The sequence below is a fragment of the Molothrus aeneus genome, unplaced genomic scaffold (genome assembly GCF_037042795.1).
Source record: "Molothrus aeneus isolate 106 unplaced genomic scaffold, BPBGC_Maene_1.0 scaffold_35, whole genome shotgun sequence".
In the NCBI taxonomy this organism is placed as follows: Eukaryota; Metazoa; Chordata; class Aves; order Passeriformes; family Icteridae; genus Molothrus; species Molothrus aeneus.
The window spans coordinates 157,290-179,622 of record NW_027099016.1 but is presented as its reverse complement, the minus strand read 5'-3'; the positions used below and the strand labels follow the sequence as shown (position 1 = coordinate 179,622).

General features: G+C 51.6%; 1 protein-coding gene across 1 annotated transcript; it reads right to left on the bottom strand.

Moving 5' to 3' along the window:
- Positions 1 to 11,314: 11,314 nt before the first annotated feature.
- On the bottom strand, positions 11,315 to 15,605 carry LOC136570686 (hydroperoxide isomerase ALOXE3-like). Its single transcript, XM_066571151.1, has 13 exons — positions 15,468 to 15,605; positions 14,900 to 15,098; positions 14,746 to 14,827; positions 14,538 to 14,660; positions 14,336 to 14,439; positions 13,915 to 14,237; positions 13,636 to 13,839; positions 13,418 to 13,504; positions 12,695 to 12,864; positions 12,497 to 12,618; positions 12,305 to 12,405; positions 11,710 to 11,880; positions 11,315 to 11,494 (listed from the first exon to the last, which is right to left on the bottom strand). Exons 1-13 carry the CDS (start codon positions 15,603 to 15,605, stop codon positions 11,315 to 11,317), a joined length of 2,004 nt encoding a protein of 667 aa, XP_066427248.1.
- Between the last annotated feature and the right edge of the window lie 6,728 nt (positions 15,606 to 22,333).

The window sequence follows — 22,333 nt, the reverse complement described above, 5'->3', positions numbered from 1 at the left end:
TCCTGCAGTATCTCTCAATGTCCCTCCCTGGGTTGCATCACAGGCCCCTGAGCCCTTTCTTGTGCCAAGTCAACAGTTCACGGCCTCTTGTCTCTCTGGACTCCCCCCAGAGTTCAACCTGCAGCTCCACTGCAGCTGCCCCTGAGCCACCTGCACCAGGTGTGTTCACAACCCTGTAGGGTTTCCTGGTGCCCAGGGACATTGTGACACTGCAGGGCATCACGGAAACAAGGGAACTGTATTGGGTTTTCATGGCCAGCTTTTGGTAGTGGGGGCAGGGGGCTACAGGAGTGGCTAATGTGAGAAGCTGCCAGAATCTTCTCCCACATCTAGTAGAGACAATGCCAGCCAGCTCCAGGATGGATCTACTGCTGGCCAAGGATGACCCCATCAGAGATGGTAATGATAATATATTTAAGAAGGAAAAAAAACCCAAACCTTCTTGTACAAATGGAATTGGGTGCAGAGAAGAGCAGAATGAGAGTATGTGAGAGGAACAGCTCTACAGACACCAAGGTCAGCGGAGAAGGAGGGTCAGGAGCTGCTCCAGGTGCTAGAACAGAGATTCCTTTGAGACTGGATGCCCAAAAGAGGGCTGTGAACCTGTGGGAGATCCATACTGGAGCAGGTGGATGCTTTAAAAAGAATGTGATGACTTGGGAAGACTGTGCTGGAGCAGACACCCTGCAAGGACCTGCAAATCTTCAGAGAGAAGAGCCCACAGTGGGACAGCTTTGCTGGAAGGACTTGCGGCTCTAGGGGGGACCCATGCTGGGGCAGAGGAAGGACTCAGACTTCTTTCCCTAAACAGCAGTAGGAACAAGGTGTGATGAACTGACCATGACCCCCATTCCCATCTCCCTGCACTGCTGGAGGAAGGAGGGAGAGCCCAGGAAGGAGGGTGGGATAGGGAGGTGGTGTTTTTAGGATTTATGTTATTTCTCATTATCCTGCTCTGATTTGGTTTGTAATAAAATCAGTTTGAAGTTCCAGGCTGTTTTGACCATAACTGTGGTCGGTGAGGGATCTCTTCTGGTCCTTATCTCAACTCCTGGGCCTTTCTTTTTATTTTCTCTCCTGTGTCCAGACGTGGAGAGCAAGGACAGAGTAGTTTTGGTGGCACCCAGCATCCAGCCAGGGTCAATCCACCACCAAATCCTACATGGTCCAGGACTGCAGGAAAAGCTTTGGAAGAAGCTTCAAACTTCCCATACTGGGGAGACCCTCTGGATGCCAAAACTATGGGAAGGGCTTCACTGTGAGCCCAAAATTCCTGGAACACCTCTAGGACCCATCTGGAGGAGGTCTCTGCAAGTCCTCTGGCTCCAGGAAGAGGCACAAGGAGTCAAGGTCCTGCCAGAACTACCATCTGAAGAAGAAGGTGGTGACAAGCTTTAAGCCCAGGGCCCCAGGAGCACCTGAGGCTTTCGAGCTAGACTCTGCTGAGCCCCAGGAAGGGGCTTACACAGCCTCTCATCCTGCCTCCAAAATCCCTTGGGATCCCCCAGCCATCTCTGCATTCCCCCCTCCAAGATCTCGACTCCTGAGATGAGCACAGAGGAGTGGAAGTCTCCGACTAGGGAGGCCATAAACCCCAAAATTTTATCTCCATTCACCAATTTTCTGTTTTCCTCTGCTTTTCCTATTTCCGTGTTCTGCCACGGCGGGTGGGAGCAGCCAAGAGCCCAGCACTGCCTATCCAGACCTGCCCCAGCTCCATCCCTGCTCCTCCTGCGGAACAGAAGGGGTTTTACGGGGAAGGGTAGGCGCTGGTTGTGGGAGGAGGAGGAGAAGGAATGGAGGAGGAAGGATGAAGAAGGATCAGGATAAGGAAGGGAGGTAAGAGGAGAAGGAGGTGGGAGTATAGAGGACGAGGAGGAGGAGAAGAAGCGGAGGTAGGAGGAGCAGGAAGCGGAAAAGAATGAAGTTCACGGGGCCACTGCTCAGCGTATGCTCCCCTCGGGAGCATTACCTCCACACTTACATCCCGCAGGTGACTGGGGACGCGGAGCTCGCCCCAAATATCTTGGGGGGAGGGGGATGTGTGTTCCTGGGACCATTTTTTTTTTGGAGGGGGGGAGATATTTCAAGTTCATCCCAAATATCTTGGGGTGGGTCTCTTGTTTTTTTCGTGGGATGAGGGACTATTTCGTCCTTGCAGAATTCCAAAGCTGAACCGCAAAAGCCCCCTGGGGGGATTCTGCGGAGTCTCCAGGAAGTTTTATTTTAGGAGGACGGTCCCCGTGGCGCCTGCCGGCGGTGGGAGGGGATCACCCCGCCTGCTGCGGCTGCGCCTTTCCGGCTCCGGCCCCGCCGCCTTCGCTGCCAGCCTAGACCCGGGTGGCGCGGCCGATGGCGGGCGGCGGGGGAGGTGTGACAGACACTGGTTCTGGGGACTCTCCCGGGAGAGCCGGGTGGGGTGTGGGAGCACTGGGGCCCCCAGGATGGGGACAGTGGAGACGGGCCATACCGAAGCTTGAGGACCCGTAGCAGCCTGGAAGTGGAGGAAGAATAGAGAGGAGGGGGCCCGGTGAGGAGGGATCTTGGAAAGGGGGGAGTCTCGGGGCCCGCCGGGACCCTGAAGTAGGGAGCCTGGAGAGGGGAAACCCCTGGAAGTCTAGAGGGGAGGGAGGAGCCTGAAAGGGGAGATCGCCTTGTAGCCCTGAGAGAGAAGGAAGGAGCCTGGAGAGATGGGGAGCCCTTGGATCCCCGGGAATGCTGAAAAGGGAACCCTGGAGATAGGGGACCCCCAGGGGCTTAGAGAGTGGGGACCCTGGAGAGGGGTGGTTATGACCAGCCTCTGAAGATTTATAGTGGTGTCTGTCTGTCTGTCTGTCTATCTATCTATCTATCTATCTATCTATCTATCTATCTATCTATCTATCTATCATCTATCTATCTATATCTTTTATGCACATTTTTTTGAGAACTCCCCAATTTGGATGCAATGGAAAGGAGGTGGGCAACCATTTTGGTTATTATTATCTACAGAAATGCAGCAATAAAAAAGCATAAAAATAACATGAAAGAAAACATATAAGGAAAAGAAAGAAAGAGAAAAAAAGGATAAGAGTAGAAAGGTGTAACCATCTGTAGATCCAGACATGGGACTTGATTGTTGCAATTTTGATGTCAGTTGGTTGAAATGATGGTCACTGTCTTGATTTGTTGAGGCTGGGTGACACCCATGAAACACAGACTTAACTGGATTAATATACGCTTGGGGTTATGCAGGAAGGTCCATGTCCTTCCCCTGCCCTGGAAGGGGGAGTTTGCATGGTCTCTTACAACACTGTGGATTTATTGCAACACTGGATCATATGCAGTCCTCTGGTGGAAGGCTCCAGAAATGAGTCTGGGGCACTTCAGAGATCTTTGATGGTTTATGACATCTGTTAAGACATGACAGCTGACTCTCAGTAATTGTAGTTGAGCTAATTATGCCCCATCAGAAGGGATGAAAACCTTCAGCTCTCTGTCTGAATGTCCCAGTACATCTGAATGTCCCAGTATATCCCTCAGGGAGGTGGGGAGTTTTTACAACTGAGCCAGTTATGCTAAGGATGAAATTGCCCTGCTCAAAAGCACTGTCCCACCTTGTTGGATCAGCTGCCTATAGGATTTTTCCCTTATTTGGCTCAAAGCCCAGCTTCTTGCTAAACCAAGGTTGATTTGTTGTGGTCATCCTCTGGTGCTCACACCCTCTGCACCTGGGCTGTTCCCTTGCACATAATCAGCAAAGCCCCCGTGCTTTTATAAATGGCCAATTGTTCGAGCCATTAATCCAGAACATTCCAGTCTCTCACAGTGAGACCTTCAGAACCACTAACAGAGGAGGAACCCCTGGGACCCCCAGCAGCCCAGAGAGCAGGGAGCCCTGGGATTCTGAAATGGTGAGCCTTTAGAGGGGGGGACCCCCAGCAGCCTGGAGAGGCAGGGGGAGCATGGAAAGAGGGGGAGCCCCAGGACCCCTGTCATCATCCACTGGTAGGAGAGTGATGTTTGTTATAAATTCCCATCAAGCTAAAGAAAGACCCAGACACATCTTATGTTTTGTTGTTCCCAACACTTCCATGAATTCTCTGCTCCCACCACAAACTCGTCCAAGGCACTGGCTTCCAAGTGTGTGGAGCAGCACAGCTCCACAATGTCCCCAATCCCACCACAGTTTATGTGGAGAATGGGAGAGGTGTGCTTTGCCCAGGCACAGCCAGGGAAGGAAGCAAAGAATATTTCCAGTGCTTCAGTCCTGTGTTGGTGCTGCCATGTGGATGGGCCGGAGCTGGGCAGAGAAAAAACAGAAAGAGAGGTGAGAGAGGAGAATAAAGAGAGGCAGGGAAAACAGAGAAAAAAGAGTGAGGGGGCCTGATCTGCTCCCTTTTCCAGTTCACCTAGTGCAGCCTCTTGTGTAAACCAGACTTTTGATGGGTTTTGTTCCTGTGGGCACAGCTGTTCTTCTCCAGTGGGTGAGACAGGGAGGCTGAGCACAAGTCTTGGGGCAGAGCAAGAAGTTCCTAGAATCACAGTGTAGGCTGAGTTGGAAGGGACCCATCAGGATCACCAAGTCTAACTCCAGGACTTGCACAGAACACTCCAACAATCCCATCATAGGCTGACAGCATTGTCCAAATGCTCCTTGAGCTGAGACAGGTTTGGCGCTGTGACCACTTCCCTGGCCAGCTTGTTCCAGTGCCTGACCAACTGAGGTAAAAACCTTTTCCTGATACCTCACCTAAACCTCCCTGACTCAGCTCCAGCTGTTTCCTTGAGACCTGCCACTGATCACAAGAGTGGAGAGGCTGGTACCTGCTCCTGTGCTGCCCCTTGGGAGGATGTTGAAGAGCTCAATGAGGTCTCCCCTCAGTCTCCTCCAGGTGGACAGATAAAGTGACCTCAGTTGCTCCTCATAAAGCTTCCTCTCCAGACCTTTCCCATCCTTGTGGCTCCTTTGGATGCTCTCCAGTGGCTAAATGTCTTTTTTGTGTTTTCATGCCCAAAACTGCCCCCAGGACTGAAGGTGAGGCTGCCCCAATGCAAAGCAGAGGACAATCCCCTCCTTAGCCAGGCTGGCGATGCTGGGCCTGATGACCCCAGGACATGGATGGCCCTTCTGGCTGCCAGGCACTGCTGATTTAGATCCAACTGGACATTGACCAGGACCCCCAGGTCCCTTCTCACAGCTGCTCTCCAGCATCTCATTCCCCAGTCCATACACACAACCAGGGGCACCCCATCTCAGGTGCAGAATCCTGCACTCGCCCTTGTTAAACTTCACATGGTTGGTGATTGCCTACATCTCTGATTTGTCAAGGCTTTTTGCAGGGCCTCTCTGCTCTTGCAGAAGCTGATAGCTCCTCCCAATTTAGTGTTGTTGGCAAACTTTCTTAGTATTCATTGAGTCCTGCCTCCAAGTCATTTATGAAGATGTTGAAGAGAACTGGGCTGATGATGGATCCCTGTGGAACCCCACTAGTGACTGGTGCCAGCCTGATTTCATCTGTCACTGTCGCCCTTTGTGCTCAACACAGTTATTCAGCTGTTTCAGTAACACAACAGTAACACAGTTATTCAGCTGTTTCACAGTTACTCACAGTTTGTTCAGAATGGTCCTGGGAGGGACAGTATCAAAACCTTTGCTGAAGTCCAAAAAACATTCCATCTCCTGGCTTTCCTGGATCAACCACATGGGTTGCCCTGTCTTAGAAGAAAATCAGGTTCAACAAGCAGGACTTTCCCCTGTGCTGGCTGTGACCAATAACTGGTGTCTTCCAGGTATTTTTTAATACCTTCCAGAGTAATCTTTTCTGTTGCATCATTGGATACTGAAGTGACTCTGACAGGCCTGTAGTTTCCAGAGTCCTCCTCCTCGCCCTTCTTGAAAACTGGGACAGCATTTGCCAGTTTCCAGTCAGTTGGGACCTCTCGGGTATCCCAGGAATACTCAAAAATCATCAAGAGAGGCTTTGCAATGACATCAGCAGCTCTGAATACTCTTGTATGAATCCCATCAGACCCCATAGATTTGCAGGGATCCAGCTGGATCAGCAGATCTCATGCAAGTTCAGGGTCAACTTGGAGTTGATCATTCTTATCTCCTGCACTGAGATTCCCTTGGTCTGTCATCTGTGTTGAAGACAGTGGCAGAGTGTATTAAAACACATCTGCCTTGTGCATGTCCCTGTTTGTGAGGTGACCATCCTAATGCTGGAATGGGACAATGTTATTTCTACCCTTTGTTTTCCCATTAATATATTTGAAAGAACTTTTTATTGTTCCCCACATTTCTGGCAGCTTCAATTCCAGCTGAGCTTTGGCCACACAGATTTTCTCCCTACAGTGTTGAGCAGCATCTCTGTATTCTTCCTATGTTACCTGACCTTTCTTCCACTGGGTACACACCTTCCTTTTTTCCTTATATCCAAGGGGAAATCCCTGTTCAGCCATGCCAGTCTTCTACCCTGCCTGCTTGACTGCCAGCATTTAGGAATTGCTGCTTCTGTGCCCTTAGAAGATGATGCAGTGATGGGCTCCAGCACCTGCAGAAACATTTTTCCAGGGTACTTATTTGTTTCCTGAACAGCCTGAGGTCTGCTCTCATGGCCAGAGTTGAAGTTTTGCTGGCACTTTACCTCCTGTCAAGAGAGATTTAAACTTGATTGCTTGGTGGTCTCTGTGGCTAAGATGGCTACCAATCTCCATTTTGCTCATGAGATCTCTCTGTTGAGAAGCAGCAGATCTCGGAGAGCATCTTTCCTTGGAAGTGTCCCTTAGTTCCTCAAAGAATAACTCTTCACTATCCTGGGCCTGGCTGGGTGGTCTATAGTAGACTCCCACAGTGGCATCTGCATTATTTGTTTGCCCCTTTATTCTCACCCACTCTCAACTGTGCCGTTGCCAGCTGTGAGCTCCAGACATTCCAGCCCTTCCATTACATCTAATGCCACCCCACACCTCTCCTGCCCTGGATACCCTTCTGAAAGAGCCTTTAATCATCCCATGGGGCACTCCTATAAACAGAGTTGTCTCATCCCACCAGGTTTCACTTATGCCAGTGATGTCAAATCTCTGGCAGTGGGCCAGAGCTTCCAGCACTTCTTGTTTGTTAGTCATGCTGTGTATGCATTAGTGTAGAAACATTTCAGGTGTGGTACATTGTAGCAGGATTGAGGGATTCTATCAGTGCTCCTTTCCTCAAGCTTTGGCACTCCATCCCATTGCTCGTCACTGGTGAGCCTGATTTTGTCCCTTTCCCTCTTAAAGGTAAATCCCATCAGGTGTCAGTAGGCCAGGTGTTGAATAGATCATCCCATAGTCAAATAACCCAATTTTTTCCAATTGCATCAGCCTTGGACACATGTGATTATGTGATGGATCTTTTTATTCCTGTCAATATTATTCCCTGTTACCAGAAGGACCAAGGAAATCACTACCTGTGCTCCTGATCCTGTGCCCAATTGTCTCAAGGGTTTGAAATATCTTTCGATTTCCCTCGGACTTCTCTTTATTACTTTGTTACTGCCAGCCTGAAAAACCAATAGCAGATAGTAATCAGAGGGCCTTAATAGGCTGGAGAGTTTTCCAGTAATGTCCCTTACCCAAGCCCCTGGGAGACTGCAGACTTCCCTGTGAGTTGGGTCCTGTCTGCAAATCAGGCCCTCCATTCTCTTCAGAAGGGAGAATAGTCTCCTATTAAACTTCCTTCTTTTTCTCCTGACAGAGGAGATTGTGATGCCGGGTACAGGTGGTGTTGCTTTAGGAGGCTCCTCTATCCCAGAAGCACCTTCACCCATCTTATCAGTTGTCTGGCCGCTGAGTTCCCGGGCCTCTTACTTGTTGTAGAAGGTACCTGTCCTATTTGTCAGGTTTTCAGAAGGAACCTCCCTCCTGGTAGCTGAAATTACTCTCTTCCAGCCTTCATCTTCAACAGAGCCTTAACCTTACAGGGTTCGGAGTCTCCACAACAACAAAGGTTCAAGTTTCTGAGAATCTGGAAACTGGAATGTCTCTGAAAATAACTGGTCAAAGTTGGGATTCTTGTGTTTAGTGTCTGTTTAGGATTTGAGTGTTTTGTACTCATTTTTTCTATGCTGTGTGGATCTTCAGGGCCATGCTGAGGATCCTGTCTGAGCAGGGACAGCACAAAGCCATGTGCTTCCCTTGCCTGTCTGGTCTCCCTGCTATCAGCACTTTCATGTTTGTTTACCTGAAGCCCCCCTTCACCTCCTCCCCACTGTTACATGTGGTGGTGTTGGTTCTGTACTCAATGATGCCTCCAGCACTGAACCCCCTCATCTACAGCCTGAGGAACCAAGAGCTGACGAAACTTAGGAGTGGATGCATTTGAGCAGCCACAGCCTGCCTGTTGTCCTCTGTCAGTGACTCCCAGTGCACGTCATGACAGATAAGTCTGTCTTTCCTTATTTACATATTACATATTTTTCTTCTCCACTTGTGATGTTGTTGTCTTTTAAAAAAGTGTCATTACTCATCCTTTCCTCCTTCAGCATCCACTAAGCTTGTGTGACCCAGAGACTTTGTGTAAATAGGGAGACTCACATTGTATTTAAATGAAATAAATTAACCTACAGCATTTTTTTTTAGTCTTGAGATCCATCCTCAGCAGAGCAGGAATGAATGGGAAGTGCGAACAATTTTCTGGCTGCACCAGCCTTGGAACGCGCCCTGGGCCTGGAGCAGGAGCAGCTCTTGAGGGCCTCAAGGCCGCGGCTCTTGTGCTGCCCTGTGCAGATGGGATGGCAGCAGGGGCTGCAGAGCTCTCAGCACCTCAGGCCGAGGGGAGCAGGGCAGCCAGGCAGCCTCCTTTGGCCTTGGCCAGGCACCTTCCCCCATGGCTGGGGCTGAGTCCTGTGGCAGCTGCAGCTGCTGCTGTGCCCTTGGCAGGGGCTGAGGCCGTGGGGCCGGTGCCCAGAGCAGCCTGGCCTGAGCAGAGCTGTGGGGCCAGAGCCGGCTGGGCTGGGCTGGGCTCAGAGAGGCCCTTGGTGCTGCCCAGAGCTCAGGGCAGCTGGCAGAGCTTGCAGGGAGCTGGGCCGGGCTCAGAGAGCCTGGCCCAGAAACCATCAGTGTCCATCTCAGCCTGGCTGAGCGTGCAGGGGCAGGACTCAGGCCAGGCCTTGTGGGGCAGGGCCAGCGCCTGTGCAAGGCATTGCAAACAGGCAAGTGGCCCAGAGAGGAGGCTTCTCTGTGCCCTTGGTGGCATGGACAGAGCAGGGAGGGGGCCCAGGACATTTGTCAGTGCCAGCCTCTGTGCCCAGCCCTTGGCAGCCCTGGCTGCTGAGCCCAGCTTTGGCCTGGGCTGAGTTTGGCTGTGGCCCAGCTCCATCCTCCTGCGGGGCTCAGGGCCTGTTCCCGGCCATGGCCAGCCCTGGCTGCCTCTCTGCTGGCCCAGAGGCCGGCAGAGCCCGGGGCAGGGCTGTCTGTGCAGCCCCACAGGTGCCACGTGCTCTGCAGGAGCTGGCAGAGGCTGCCCAGCAGGGAGGCCATGGGGCACAGAGCCTCAAGGCTGCTGTGGGCACCACGGCACAGGGACCATTCCCAGCCGCAATGCTCCTGGCCTGGGCTGGGCCTGCACAAGGGCTCTGGGGACAGGGGAAGGCAGCAGGGCTGCGATGTCACAGGACAGGTTACAAATGGGAACCATGAAGACACTAGATAACAGCAAGGCCAGCAACAGACAGGGAATTTCTCTGCATTGTTTGTGCTGTGCAGGACTGCTTCAGAACAGGGAGGGGAATTTAATACCAGCAAACACTGATACTGATGTTGAGGAATAAAATGGCTTCTTTGCCTGAGTCTTTGCTGGAAAGGTCTCTCAGATCTCTGCATTCAGTGAAGGGCTTCAAAGAGGAGGAAAGCAACTATTGTCAGGAACCTTACTGAGGGGGGGAAGGAGTTAAAAGCAGATGTGGCAAGGAAGAAAAAAATAAGAAAAAGTAGTATTTTCGCTCAAAGATGACTTTGCAGCTGAAAGATGCTAATATTCGGTGGGAGAAATTTCACATACTGTGATTGCTTTGAGTTGTTTTCTGTCTGCTTTGAGAAGTGGAATTTCTGCAGAAGATAACAAGATGTTGTAAAAAAGTCCTAAAATGCATTTTTCACAGGCCTTAGGCCTCCTAGTGAGAGGGAAGACAGATAAGAAGCTCAAAGATTGCAAAAGCACAGCCTTGTCAAGGAATGTGCCTTTGATGGGCCCTGTGGTATGTTATGGCAGGGGAACAGGCTTGGCATGTGTTCTTTTTGCCCCTGTTAAGATGGAATAAGCTTAGGACTGTATGTGTTCCCTTTTCTTAGCGTGGCAATAGAATAAATCTACTCTTTACACTTCAGCTGTGGATTTTGGCTGTCTTAGTTACCTGCATACATTCAGTTCACACACTCATGAAATTCATGAAAGAAGGACAAATGCCAGTATCAGCCCCTGCAGTGGCACTGGCTGGAGCTGCCTGGCTGGGAGTATCCCTGTGGGAAAGGACTTGGTGGACTGGGAGGCAGCCATATGCCCTGGCAGCAAGGAAGGCCAGGAGCACCCTGGACTGTGTGACCAGATTAAAGATTGTTGTGCCTTAGTTTTGGTTCCTCAACACAGGAAAGATGTCTGTAAACCTGAGCAGGTTTAGTGAAGGGCCTCCAAGGTGGGGCTGGAGCACCTTGCCTGTTAGGAGGCTGTGGAAGCTGGACTTGGATTAGATCCAGCCACACCTACATTCCCTTCTGCGAAGTTTGGAAAGCCAGGGGGTCCTGGGTAGGTTTTGGGGGTGTTGGGGGTCCTTTCTGTACTTTATATCTCAAAAGAAGCTTCTCTAATAAACTTGTTTCAAGCTCCCACTCTGCTCCCAATGAGGGGAGCACTGCAGGGTGGCACTGGGTCACTGGGGAGCAGTGATGAACACTGTGAGCACGGGGAGGAAGCACTGGGAGCACTTGGAACTCTGTCATGTCCCCTGGTTGCCTCAGTTCAGCTTCCTACTTTGTGTGGGGGCTGTGCAGATCCCTGTGGTTTTAGGGTGTGCCTTCAAGCAGCAAGGGTTTGATTGACAGCTGGCATTTACTGGGGAGAGGAAAATGGAGTGGGGGGTGCTGAGGGAGCTGGGGGGTAGATGCTGGAGATCTCCAGGTGTGGGCTTGCTGGGGTTGTCCAAGTGTGGGATGCTGGGTGGCAAGGGTGTTTGGGATGGCCATGTAAGGGATGCTGGGTGTACTGGATGTCCAGATGCTGGTGGTTCTGTCTATTGAGGGTGCCCAGGTGCAGGGTGCTGGGAGTGCTGGTGATGCTGAGCGGGTGCAGCTCCTGTGCTCAGATGGAAATGCTGTTCTCCGTCTCCAGTGGGTTCAGGTAGTTGTATCTCAGCGCAGCCAGGTGGTTCCTCTCCTCAATCCGGTCCCGGATCTCCTCCAGCCGCCCTTGGAAGGCCCGGATGAGCCGCCGGGGTTCCGCCTCTGTGAACCACTCCTCTGGGTACTGTCCCAGGAGCCTCTGGAGGGAGACAGCAACATGGACCCTTCAGCTTCAACCCCTTGGTGGTATTCAGGGGTTCTCCAGCACCCTGGTAGGTGTGGAGCAATGGTGGCTGTCCCCCAAGCTTAGTGACACCAAAGGTGGTGACATCCACCTTGTGGGCACCTCTTACAGTTCCTCAGGCCCACAGAGCTGTTTGGGGGGGCACATGGGGACTGTGGGGCCAGACTCACCCTGTCCTTGAGTTGGGAGCTGAGGAGAATGAGGGCAACCAGGATGTTAGCAGTGGTGGCCACCTCAGGAATGGTGTCGAGGAAGTGCTGGAGGAAGGCCCGGCCCTTCTCGCTGGGTGGTGGGTGGCGCATGGAGGATGGGGCATTGGGGACGAAGGCCCCCAGATCATACTGCAGGGGGAAAGATTACTGCAGAGAACATCCCCCCAAAACAGCAATGGGATGGGTGGGGACATCCTCCCAAAGCAGCGAGGGGACAGGTGGGAACATTCTTTGGCACAGAGAGGGGGCAGATGGGAACATCTCAGCATGGCAAGGGAGATGGATGGGGACATCTCCAGTATGAAGAGGGGATGGATGGGGACATCCTTCTGGCATGGGGACCCATTGGATGGGGACATAGGGTGAGGACATCCTTCCAACATGGAGATAGGATGGATGGGGACATCTTCTGGCATGTAGAGAGGTGTGACATAGACGTTGGTTCAGGATGGGGACATCCTTCCTGCACACAGAGGAGTGGGAGGGAGACACGTCCCCAGCATGGCTCGAGGACACCTTGAGGATATCCTTTGGGTCCCTGCCCATGTCCCACCTGCCCATTGTTGACAGCTGCGTGCTGCGCTGAGCAGGTGAACATCACCATGGTGAGGAACTTGATGAGCTCCACCACTGTCTGCAGCGACGAGGGAATACCTGGGTGGGGATGGGACAGCCAAGAGCCTCAGGGACCTGCCTGTTCCCTGCCTCCCCTGGGGACATCCTGTGGCAGCCACAGGTGTGCTACCTGAGGAGGTCCTGCCCAAGAAACCATTGGTGAAGATGTCCATCACCCAGGCCTGCAGCTCGGTGTCCCCGCTCACCGCTGCATCCCCATCATAGTAGAATGTCACGATGCCGGTGACAAAGCTGCCGTAGGGATGAGGTGATTGTGAGATCCTGGGGCATGACAGGACCACCCTCCACCCCCTGAAACCAGTCTCACCTCTCAATGGCTTCCCAGAGGCTCAGCCCATCGTCTCGGTAGTGGTAGTTGGGGACATGGGACATACCACGGTGGCGGATGTCATCGGGGAGGCACAGGGACGTGTAGGTCACCTGCTCCAGGCCTCGTTGTACCACCAGCAGCAGCCCCTCATAGGTCACCCCGGAACCCTGGGAGGAAGGCCACCCATGGTTGGGGAGGGCAGGAGGTGCCAGGCTTCAGTGTCGCCCAGTACTCCCCATATACCCCACTACCCCATACTGGTCCCAGGTTACAAGTACTCCAAGTACACACCCAGTGCCCCCAGTACTCCCATATACCCCAGTGCTCTCAAGTGTCCTCCACACCATGTTCTCTAATGTCTCCCAGGTCTCTCATGCTTCCCAGTGCCCCCTAGTGCCCCCAGTACACTACAGTGTTCCCCAGCAATTTCAGTACACCCAGTGTTCCCAGTACACACCAGTACTCTACATTGGTTCCAGTAGCACCCCAGTACTACCCAGTGTTTCCAGTAGACCCCAAGGTTCCCAGGAGACCCCAGTGCCCCCCAGTAGAATCCAGTACCTCCAGGAGACCCCAGCACCGCCAAGACTCCAGTACCTTCCAGTGTCCCAGTGGACTTCAGTAGACCCTCAGTGTCCCCAGTACACCCCTGTGCCTCCCAATACCCCAGAGCATTCAGTATCCCAGCAGAGCCCAGTGGCCTCAGTCCCCAGGGCTCACCTTGTCAATGAGGCCACCCTGGTTTATGAGGACACTGCGGGCCAAGGTGTTGATGTGCAGTGTGAAGTGGAAGTGGGGCATGAGGAGCTGAGGGAGGAATAAACACCTGGCAGGTGACCACGGACCCCTTCATGGAGCTGGGGGGCTGTCAGGTGGGGCATAACTGCCCTCAGATCTGGGGATGGGGAGCAGCAGGTGGCCCTAAGGGGGGACTTTACCTTGAAGAGGGGGTGACAGGTGGGCAGGTGGCGCAGCGTGGCGATGGCAAAGACCTCCCCAAACAGGTGGGTCCTCAGCAGGTGGGTGAGGAGCTGGTGGCTGTAGAAGTCGGCGTTGCGCACCCAGGTCTTGGCCAACAGCCAGTCCCACTCATCATCACTCGGCAGGAAGATGGGGCTGCGGGGTCCTGGTGTTTGGCTGAGCTGTGGGAGACCACATGGTGCTATAGAACCATTGCCACCCTCCTGATAGCAGGATTTAGAGTGGGACACCCCTACCTGGATGGCGATGGGGCGCAGGAGCCCATCAGTGCCTTGGTGAAGCAGGCAGAGCGGGGCTGCTATGTACTGCTGGCGCCCGTAAATGGTGTCAGTTGGGATGTCCTCCAGCACCTTGTAGTCCACAATGAAAATCCGACCTTCTTGCAGCTCCTTGCCCAGGTCAGTGCCACCTCCCAGTGAGCCGGCAACCATCTCTGGTGTCACTGGGAATTTGAGTGGCAGTGTGGTGCAGCGATGGATGATGATGGGGTTGTTGCCATTGAGGAACTGGGAACCGAAGAAGTCATCTTCTTGCCAGTGCTTGGCCACATACTCAGGGACTAAGGCAATGGTCAGACATCAGCACCCACTTACCCACCCTCCAGGCATCTTGAGTGATACAGGAGGAAGGGCAGGGGACATCACAAAGGGCACCCACCAATGTCCCTGCCCTGTGTCCGGGAGAAGATGGTACGCATCTCATCCAGGCTGTTCCAGGAGCTACGTCTCAGTAGGAACCCTGAGAGAAAGTGGGAGGCCCCTCTACAGGGCAGAGGGAGGACCTCAGCACACTTCTTGCCTTCTCTGGCCCCTTTCCCTGCCATTACCCAAGTCCTCCATGGCCTCAGGGCACTGCTTACTGGAAGATGAGGAAACCAGTGAAGTTGTTGGCCCTGATGCGGGAGAACTGGATGTTGGAGTCCAGCTCGAAGATGGAGTCCACATTGAGGCAACGGGGCCAGCCCTGGGCGAAGTTCTTCCACCTGAGTGGGGGGAGAAAATGGGAGCAGACATCAGCATCACTGCTGACCAGCCCACCTGGCCTTGCCCCCATGTCCCTGCTGTCACCGGTAAGCCTCCTGCCGTGCTGCCAGCTCCTGATGACGATGTTCCTTGAGGATCTGTAGCTTGTCATCCACCAGCTTCTTCCCTAGAAAGAAAGGGGGTGTCAAAAGTCGGACCTCTGGCCATCAGAGGAGGATGGGGCCAGGGTGGGTCCTACCTGAGCCCTCTCGCACCTCCACCGTGGTGACTCCCTCCAGCCACTGGTAGCAGGGAAAACGATACAGGGTGCCATTGGGGGCTGTCACCCGGACATCCTTGCAGAACCAGGCATCCTCCAGGAAGAGCCGCCACTTATGCAGGCGGATGAGGACAATGGGGCCCAAGTCCTGCCCACAGTGCACAGACAGGCTCTTCTCCTGGAGAGGAGGAAATGGCTTCTGGGGGAATGGGCAGATGCCCTGTAGTGGCACCAGGGACACCAGCTGAGAAGGGGCTCAAAGCATCCCCACTTGCTTCCATTGCCTCCAGGATCCTTATCCTCCATCATCCCCTCAAAGTCCTTTTCCTCCATCCTCCCAGAACACCATTCCTCCAATCCCCCCAGGACCACTACCCACCATCCTCCCCAGATTTTTTTCCTCCAGACCCTGGAACCTCTTTCCTCCATCTCCCTCAAATCCCTTCTCACCATCCCCTTGTATCCCCAGGACAGTCCATGCAGCCCCTCATGTCCCCAGGACAGCTCTACCACCCCTTGTGCCTTTTGTCCCTATCCCCATACCCACCTTCCCTGGCAGGAACAAGAAGGAGACGGTGGTCTGGCGGCTCTCGCCATAGCTGCCCACCAGGGTGATGGAGATGGAGTTGTTGGTCCCAGCTTCCACCATGTCACCTGTTGCCACTGTCACCTTGTAGGTGGCCATGACAAGCTGCAGTGATGTCCTGGAGATGCCGTCAGAGAAAAGTGAGGGGCTGTGGGGTGCAAGCCTGCTGTTTTGGGTGATTTGGGTGTCGCAACACCCATGGCCGTTGTGTGAGCGGGTGACAGGTCCTTCCTCCTCAGGGAGGTGTTATCAGACCACTGCTACTGTCCAGCATTGAGTACATCTGATCTCAACTGATGTGGCCATGGGAACATTACTCAAATGATAGCCCCGGGGGTGGCTGTGGGGGCATTACCCAAGAAATGGCCCTGAGGATGGCCGCAGGGACATTACCCAAGCGATGGCCCTGTGGGTATATTACCTAAACGATGGCCCTGTGGGTGGCTGTGGGGACATTACCCAAGTGATGGCCCCAGGGGTGACCATGGGCACATTACTCAAGAAACCGTCCCATGTTCCTGGCTATGGCAATGGCCCAAGGGTGTCAGGACCCAGGACATCCCTCTGGCTGTCCTGAGCAGCCAAGACCCCTGCCAGGGGTCTCAGAGACCCTGGCACAGAGCCCAAGATGCCGGTGGTTTTGATTATGACCTGTGGAGCAAGTTACCAACCTTAGATGAAGATCTGCAAGTCATGACAAATTAAGTAGAATGATAGTGAATTTATCACAAGGTGAAAAAGTAGATTTTGGGGTTTTTAGAATGGGGATTCAGGGGGGCAAGATGGAGGGATCTGGGCGTGTCCAGCCTTTCTCCTTCTTTTTCTTGGCCTCCATCTTCTGCTGTGATGTTGCCACTTACAGATTGGTTTAGAGTAGAAGCTCACTGTCTTACATAGGTGATAGGTATTGGAAAGTAATTGTAAACATTGTCTACGTAGTTTTTAGTATAAAGACATAACACCGCCCTGGGGGCAGGCAGAATGCCTGGAACTGTCCTGCTGGACAAACCTCAGCAGGGCAGGACAAAATTTTTTACAGATAAGATAAAATAAACAACCTTGAGACTGAGAAATTAAGAGCCCTGACTCCTTCTTCAAGCGCCAGGCTGGGAAAAGAGACTTTCAAACTTTTCTCGGGGTCACTCTGACCAGCTAGAGATCCCAATGCAAGGGGGTGGTTTGAGCCAAAGGAGGGGCATTCACTGCGGGCCAGGAGCTTTATGTGCCCCCACCCAGGGTCTCCTCTGTCAAGAACATCCCCAGCTGCCATTGGCAGGCAGGAAACAGCGGTGCCAATCGCGGGCCCAGAGGTGGCTCTGGGGGCCAGGCTGCAGTGGAGCAGCTCCATCGGTGGTTCCAGCACTGGGTCTGGGGGCACTCCTGGGAGGTGGTGAGAGGTGAGTGGGACCCCTGGCATCGGAACACCCCTGAACCGGCATTCCTGGGAATCAGAACTGCTATTGCCTGAAAGCGTGACCCCCATGAGCCCCACATTCCTGTGCGTTGAGACCCCCCTGCACCCCATTTCCTGGCCCTCGCACCACTCTCTATCCTCTTTCCCAGCCATCCCACCTCTCCCAGCCCCCAGCCTCTTCCTTTCCCTTGAACCTGGCACCCTGTGCCCATTCCTGCCTTTCCCAGTCCCCAAACCCTGCTTTCCTCAACATCGATGATGCCCTGAACCCTTCTTCCTGGAGATCTTGCCTCTCCCCACCCTTATCCCTGCCTTTCCTTACCCCCAAAGTGCAATTCCCAGCACTGGGAACCTTGAACTGCAATTCAAGAGCACCAAGATGGCCTGATCCACCGTTCCAGAACGACCCTGCACAGAACGACCCTGAGCCCCCCTTCCCAGCCACCCCCTCTCTCCAACCTCCAGACCCTCCTTTTCCTTTGTCCTGGGACCCCCTGCACCCCCATTCCTGCCTTTCTCCTTTCCTAAACACTGGGGACTGCCACGATCTGCTAGTACAAGTGGGGGTTGTGATGGTTCCTTAACTGATCTCAGAGTGCAAAAAACAACACAGAGGGGATTTTCATAACTGTGTATAGGTTCGATGAGGGGTTCAGCAATTAACTTACATGTTATTGTAGCATTATCACCTCATGTTACCATACAGGGAGGGAAAACATTATTTTTGTCATCCAACACTATTGTTATCATGGTTTATCAGGTCTTCGTGTCCCTCAGAGTTCTTCTGTGAAAAAGTAAACACAACAGAATCTGCCACCAAGAGGCACAAAATTAAAATGATGGAGTTATCCAGTGTGTATTTATCCAGTGCTCTTTCCCCAGAGCATCAGGGGCTACCCACGCATATTTATTCAGAGAGGTTTTTAGCACAAGTGGTACTTGCTCTATAGTAAAGGAGGTCCACCAGAACAGGTTGTCCAGGGTAATGTGCTGGATTATTAGGATCATTTGGTACACAGCATAGGAGTCAGTGTAGATACAGACAAGAGAGGTATTCTGGACCTCAAGTTGGAAAACATTCCAAACAACTATCAGCTCCCCAACCTGAGCACTGCCTTCTCCCTCAGTAATAATTTGTTCACCAGAGGAAAGTGGAGGGCTGCTGCCCTGTATCTCCACACCTTCCCCTCTCATTTAGCAGAGGCATCAGGGAACCAAGAATTTGCTGATTGTTCAGGGGAGAAAGGTGGGGCTGTTTTAATTGCAGAGGCAGGTTTATTTTGGCTGCAACCCAAGCTCTCAGTTTCTTGGATCGCTAAATTTTTTACAGCACCTTCTGTTATTGAGAAAATGTTACAGTCATGTTCAATCTGAGCATACCAGTTTGTAACTGAGGCCCTCTGGGCCACCCCATCAGGTGGGGGGGCCCCAGTAGTGACTGTCTTAATAACTTTGAAAGGGCCTCTCAAGACAATTGGCTGTTGTCATGCAATTTTTTCCACTTCTATGAGAGTTAAACTAACCACAAACAATCCTTTTTCCCAGGTAGTGTATCTTTTCTCAGCATCTTTGAAACCACGGGAATAAAAACCAACAGGCCTCACTGGATCCTCAGGACCCCACTGCCAAATGTATACTGATAGCACTGAGGAGGCAAATCCCCATTCCACCTGACAGGGTCCAGTGCTAGGTGAGCTGTTGCTTCAAAAATCAGCAATAACAATGCTTCCTCCTGAGAAGGAGTCCAATCTCATTTCACCCCTTATCTTTGCCTGAGAGCCCCCCTTAATTTCAAATTTATAGCAATTCAGAGAGAGGGGGTTTACATTTCCCATTTCAGGGGAGGCTTCTGCCTTCCTTAGCAGACACCTGTCTTTTCAAACCAAGACAGGAACTTATAATTAAATTTATAATTTGCTGTATAGTCAAGTATGTTAAAAACAGACTGTTCTTGCTTCACCACAAGAGGACTTTGCTTCTTTGCTACCATAAACAAGACTTTGTGTATTCGTTTAAAACTGATAAGCAAGAAAAAACTGGATCTGTAGTTTGGACTATGGCCAGAAGCCTTGGAAAACAACCAGCTACCCAGAGAGCATGTGCAAAGACCAGGTTCATCCAAAGTGCACCCCGAGGAAGACTGCTTTTACCCCATTGACTTCATCTGACGACCCCTGCCCAAGACCAGCAGAAGATAGTACTTAAGCACGGAGCGATAAGAAGCTGATTACCATACAAAGAGGCTATGAATATGTTTAGGCGACCTTGAAATCTTTGCAAAGATGTATGAGCTTATGGATATATAAACAGAGTCTGCTCTGTTTGGATAGGCATGCTTGGTGAAAATATTCCGTGAAAATATTCCCCTTGTGTCCAGCCCTGTAAAATACATCCCTGCTTCACAACTATTTATTAGTTGTGGAGCTCTTATTCTGAATGTCAATAGGCTGGGAGTGGGGGGGAAAGGCTTTGGGTGTGTGCTGGAAAAACCTCTGGCCAGAGGCACAGTGACTGTCCACCCCACACTGTGCAGAGAAGCCCAGCTGAGGTTCACAGGGTGGAGAGACCTGTAATCACTGGGAAGGGGAGTGCAGGGGGTCCCTGGTGTGAAGAAAATGAAAATGTGAAGAAAATGTGAAGGAAAGGTAGGATCTGGTGGATCTTTGCATGTTGCAAAGCAAAGAGGATTGCCCCTTGAATGTGGTGCAAATACAAGTTTCAGTGGCAAGCTCCAGGCAAGCTCTTTGTCCCGGCACAAATCTTTGCGCAAGATGTAGCTGAGAAGCTTTCTGTTTGGATTCAGACGATGAGAGAGGCTGAACATAGTGCTTAGAAGGAAGGTGCATGTGGTGGTACGTAGTGCTTAGAAGGAAGGTGCATGGCCCAGGTCAGAGAATAGATGAGGATTTGCCTTGGTGAGAATGAAAACGCCACAGTTCCAAAAGGCAAAGAACGAGGCCACAGAGCACCAGGCTGGTGTGTGCAGTGTACTGGCTGCCAGAGGAGTGTGGCTGCCACTTGCTTGCCTGCCAAATTCACATTGGCAGTCGTAAGGAGGAAGTTCAAAGATAAAGCTTGTTCAAAGACAAGCGCTCTCCTGGCTTGGCTCCATTTGTTTTGGGAGCAGTTCAAGGAAGAGCTCCACTGTGGATCCTGGCTCTTGGAGACTGACAGAAGGCAATCCTGAATGTAGCAGGGAAGGAAGAGGAATTGTATCGTTGGTTATGCAGTTTATAGGCTGAAAAAGAAAAGGCAATTGCAGCACAGTCTCTTTCTTTTCTGTGCAATCAGCCACTCAACATGTGACTCACACCCACTGAACTGCATCCACCTCCCTGGAGATATGCACTTTCCCTTAAGCTCTATGTACCATCTATGTACCTCTCATTGTCACAGATTTGAAACCCCTTCAAAATGTACAGCAGCTGCTTGCAAAGTAAAAGTCCCAGAACGAAAAGCCAGTGCTGGCTTTCATAGTCCCTCTGCAATCTGTAAACTACACAAAATGTACTAGTGATTTCGCACTTTCCTTTTCAACTATATGTATAGCATCAGGACATTCTCTCAAAGTGGCAGAGTCCATTGTTACAGTGAAGCATTTACAGCTGCAGTTACTACTGAGAGATGTCCCAGGACAGAAAGCATTTTCTGCGCTTCCCTCTTCCCTGGGAAACCTGATATTCAAGCACAATCACTTTCATACACCTTTCAGTGTTCTTGAGTGCAAGCAACTAGAGGTCACACAGAAGGAAGGAAATGTCAGGGCAGACTAAAGAAGCCATTTTTCCTAGCAGCATTTAAATTGTGCACAACACACCTGGGACCATGTACCTCCTTTTAACATATATATGGACATTTTTCACTCTTGCAGTTTTGTTGCCAACTTTCAGCATCAAATAGACTGTAGAAGACAAAGCCATTGCTGGGCTGCCCCTTCCCCTAGCCTCACGTAAGCCACATCAAACTCACTGGTGCACTCTGTATATCCATTCTCTGCTGTGTCTACGGTCGTTATCTCTGGATCTCAGGACCTAAAGATAAGGGCAGTAGTTTTCTGATAGGGCTGGAAGAGGAAGAGGTAGCAGCACAAGCTGCTCTTGTTGAACTTCCCACTTGACAACTGCTATTGTGAATTTGGCAGACATGCCCCTCTGGCAGCCAGTACGCTGTGCACACCATCCCAGCGCTCTGTGGCCTTGTTCTTCACCCTTTGGAACCTGTCCTGCTTTCATTCTCACCAAGGCAAATCGTCATCTATTCTTGCACAGAACACTCTGCCAGCAGGAAAGCACTCCTAAGCATTGCTTTCTGCCAAAACTGACCTGGGCCATGCACTTTCCTTCTAAGTACTATGTACCACCACATTCAGCCTCTCTCATCATCTGAATCCAAACAGAAAGCCTCTCGGCTTCATCTTGTGCAGAGATTTGTGCCAGGACAATGTGCTTGCCTGGAGCTTGCTCCTGAAACTTGTGGAAACCTGTATTTGCACCACATTCAAGGGGCAATCCTCTTTCTTTTACAATGTGCAAAGTGCTGTCAGATCTCCGTGCTCTCTGCACGGTCCTTCTTAGCTTGAAGTACTACCGCACACATTACAGCCTCACAAGGACTAAAGCTCCAGAGAGATATCTTGCACAGAAAAATGTGCTGGGACAAAATCATGTTCTTCCTGTCCCCTTCTCGTTGCTCAGATTATGGTGCTGTGTCAAATGTCTTGGACATAGAACAACTAATCCAGCAAGTCCTTCTCTCCCAGCACATTTCATTGAACAAAAGCTCCATGGACAGTTTGGACTTGGTGAAACAAATGAGATATGAGTGTACCTAAAACTGAGGAGAAACCGTGCGTAGCACACTGTGGGTGCATGCAGTACACATAGGGAGAAGTGGCAGACCTGAGTGCCATCACTGGGCTTCAGTCCTGTTCTGGATCACATAAGGTGAAGAATGAAGTGGTAGAGCACTGGGCTTGTTTGCACAGTGAACAGAATTACAAAAGTCCAGCAACAGCTCGTTCTCAATTTGAATCCACTGAGAATGCTCTTGTTGCTTGAAAAGTAACATGAAGCTGTTAGACTTTATCACAAAATGTCGAGATCAGTCAGCTCTTTTTACACTCTCAGTGTTGCAGAGTCTGTGATAACCAAGTCCATAGATCACATGTTAAAACAGAAGGCATTCTTTACATACCCCTTCTCCAAGCAGCCCTGAAACTGCGCACAACACACTGCATCTCTGTACTTTATTTCTCAGATAGCTATGCCATCACATTTTCCACTCTTGCAGCTCCGTTGCCAGCTGTCAGCAGATGCTGTTATAGAAAAAAGCTCAGTAAGTCAAAACAAGTGCAGGGCTGCACCATCTGCTTGCCACACATAAGTCACATCAAACTCACCAGTGCAGTGGGTCC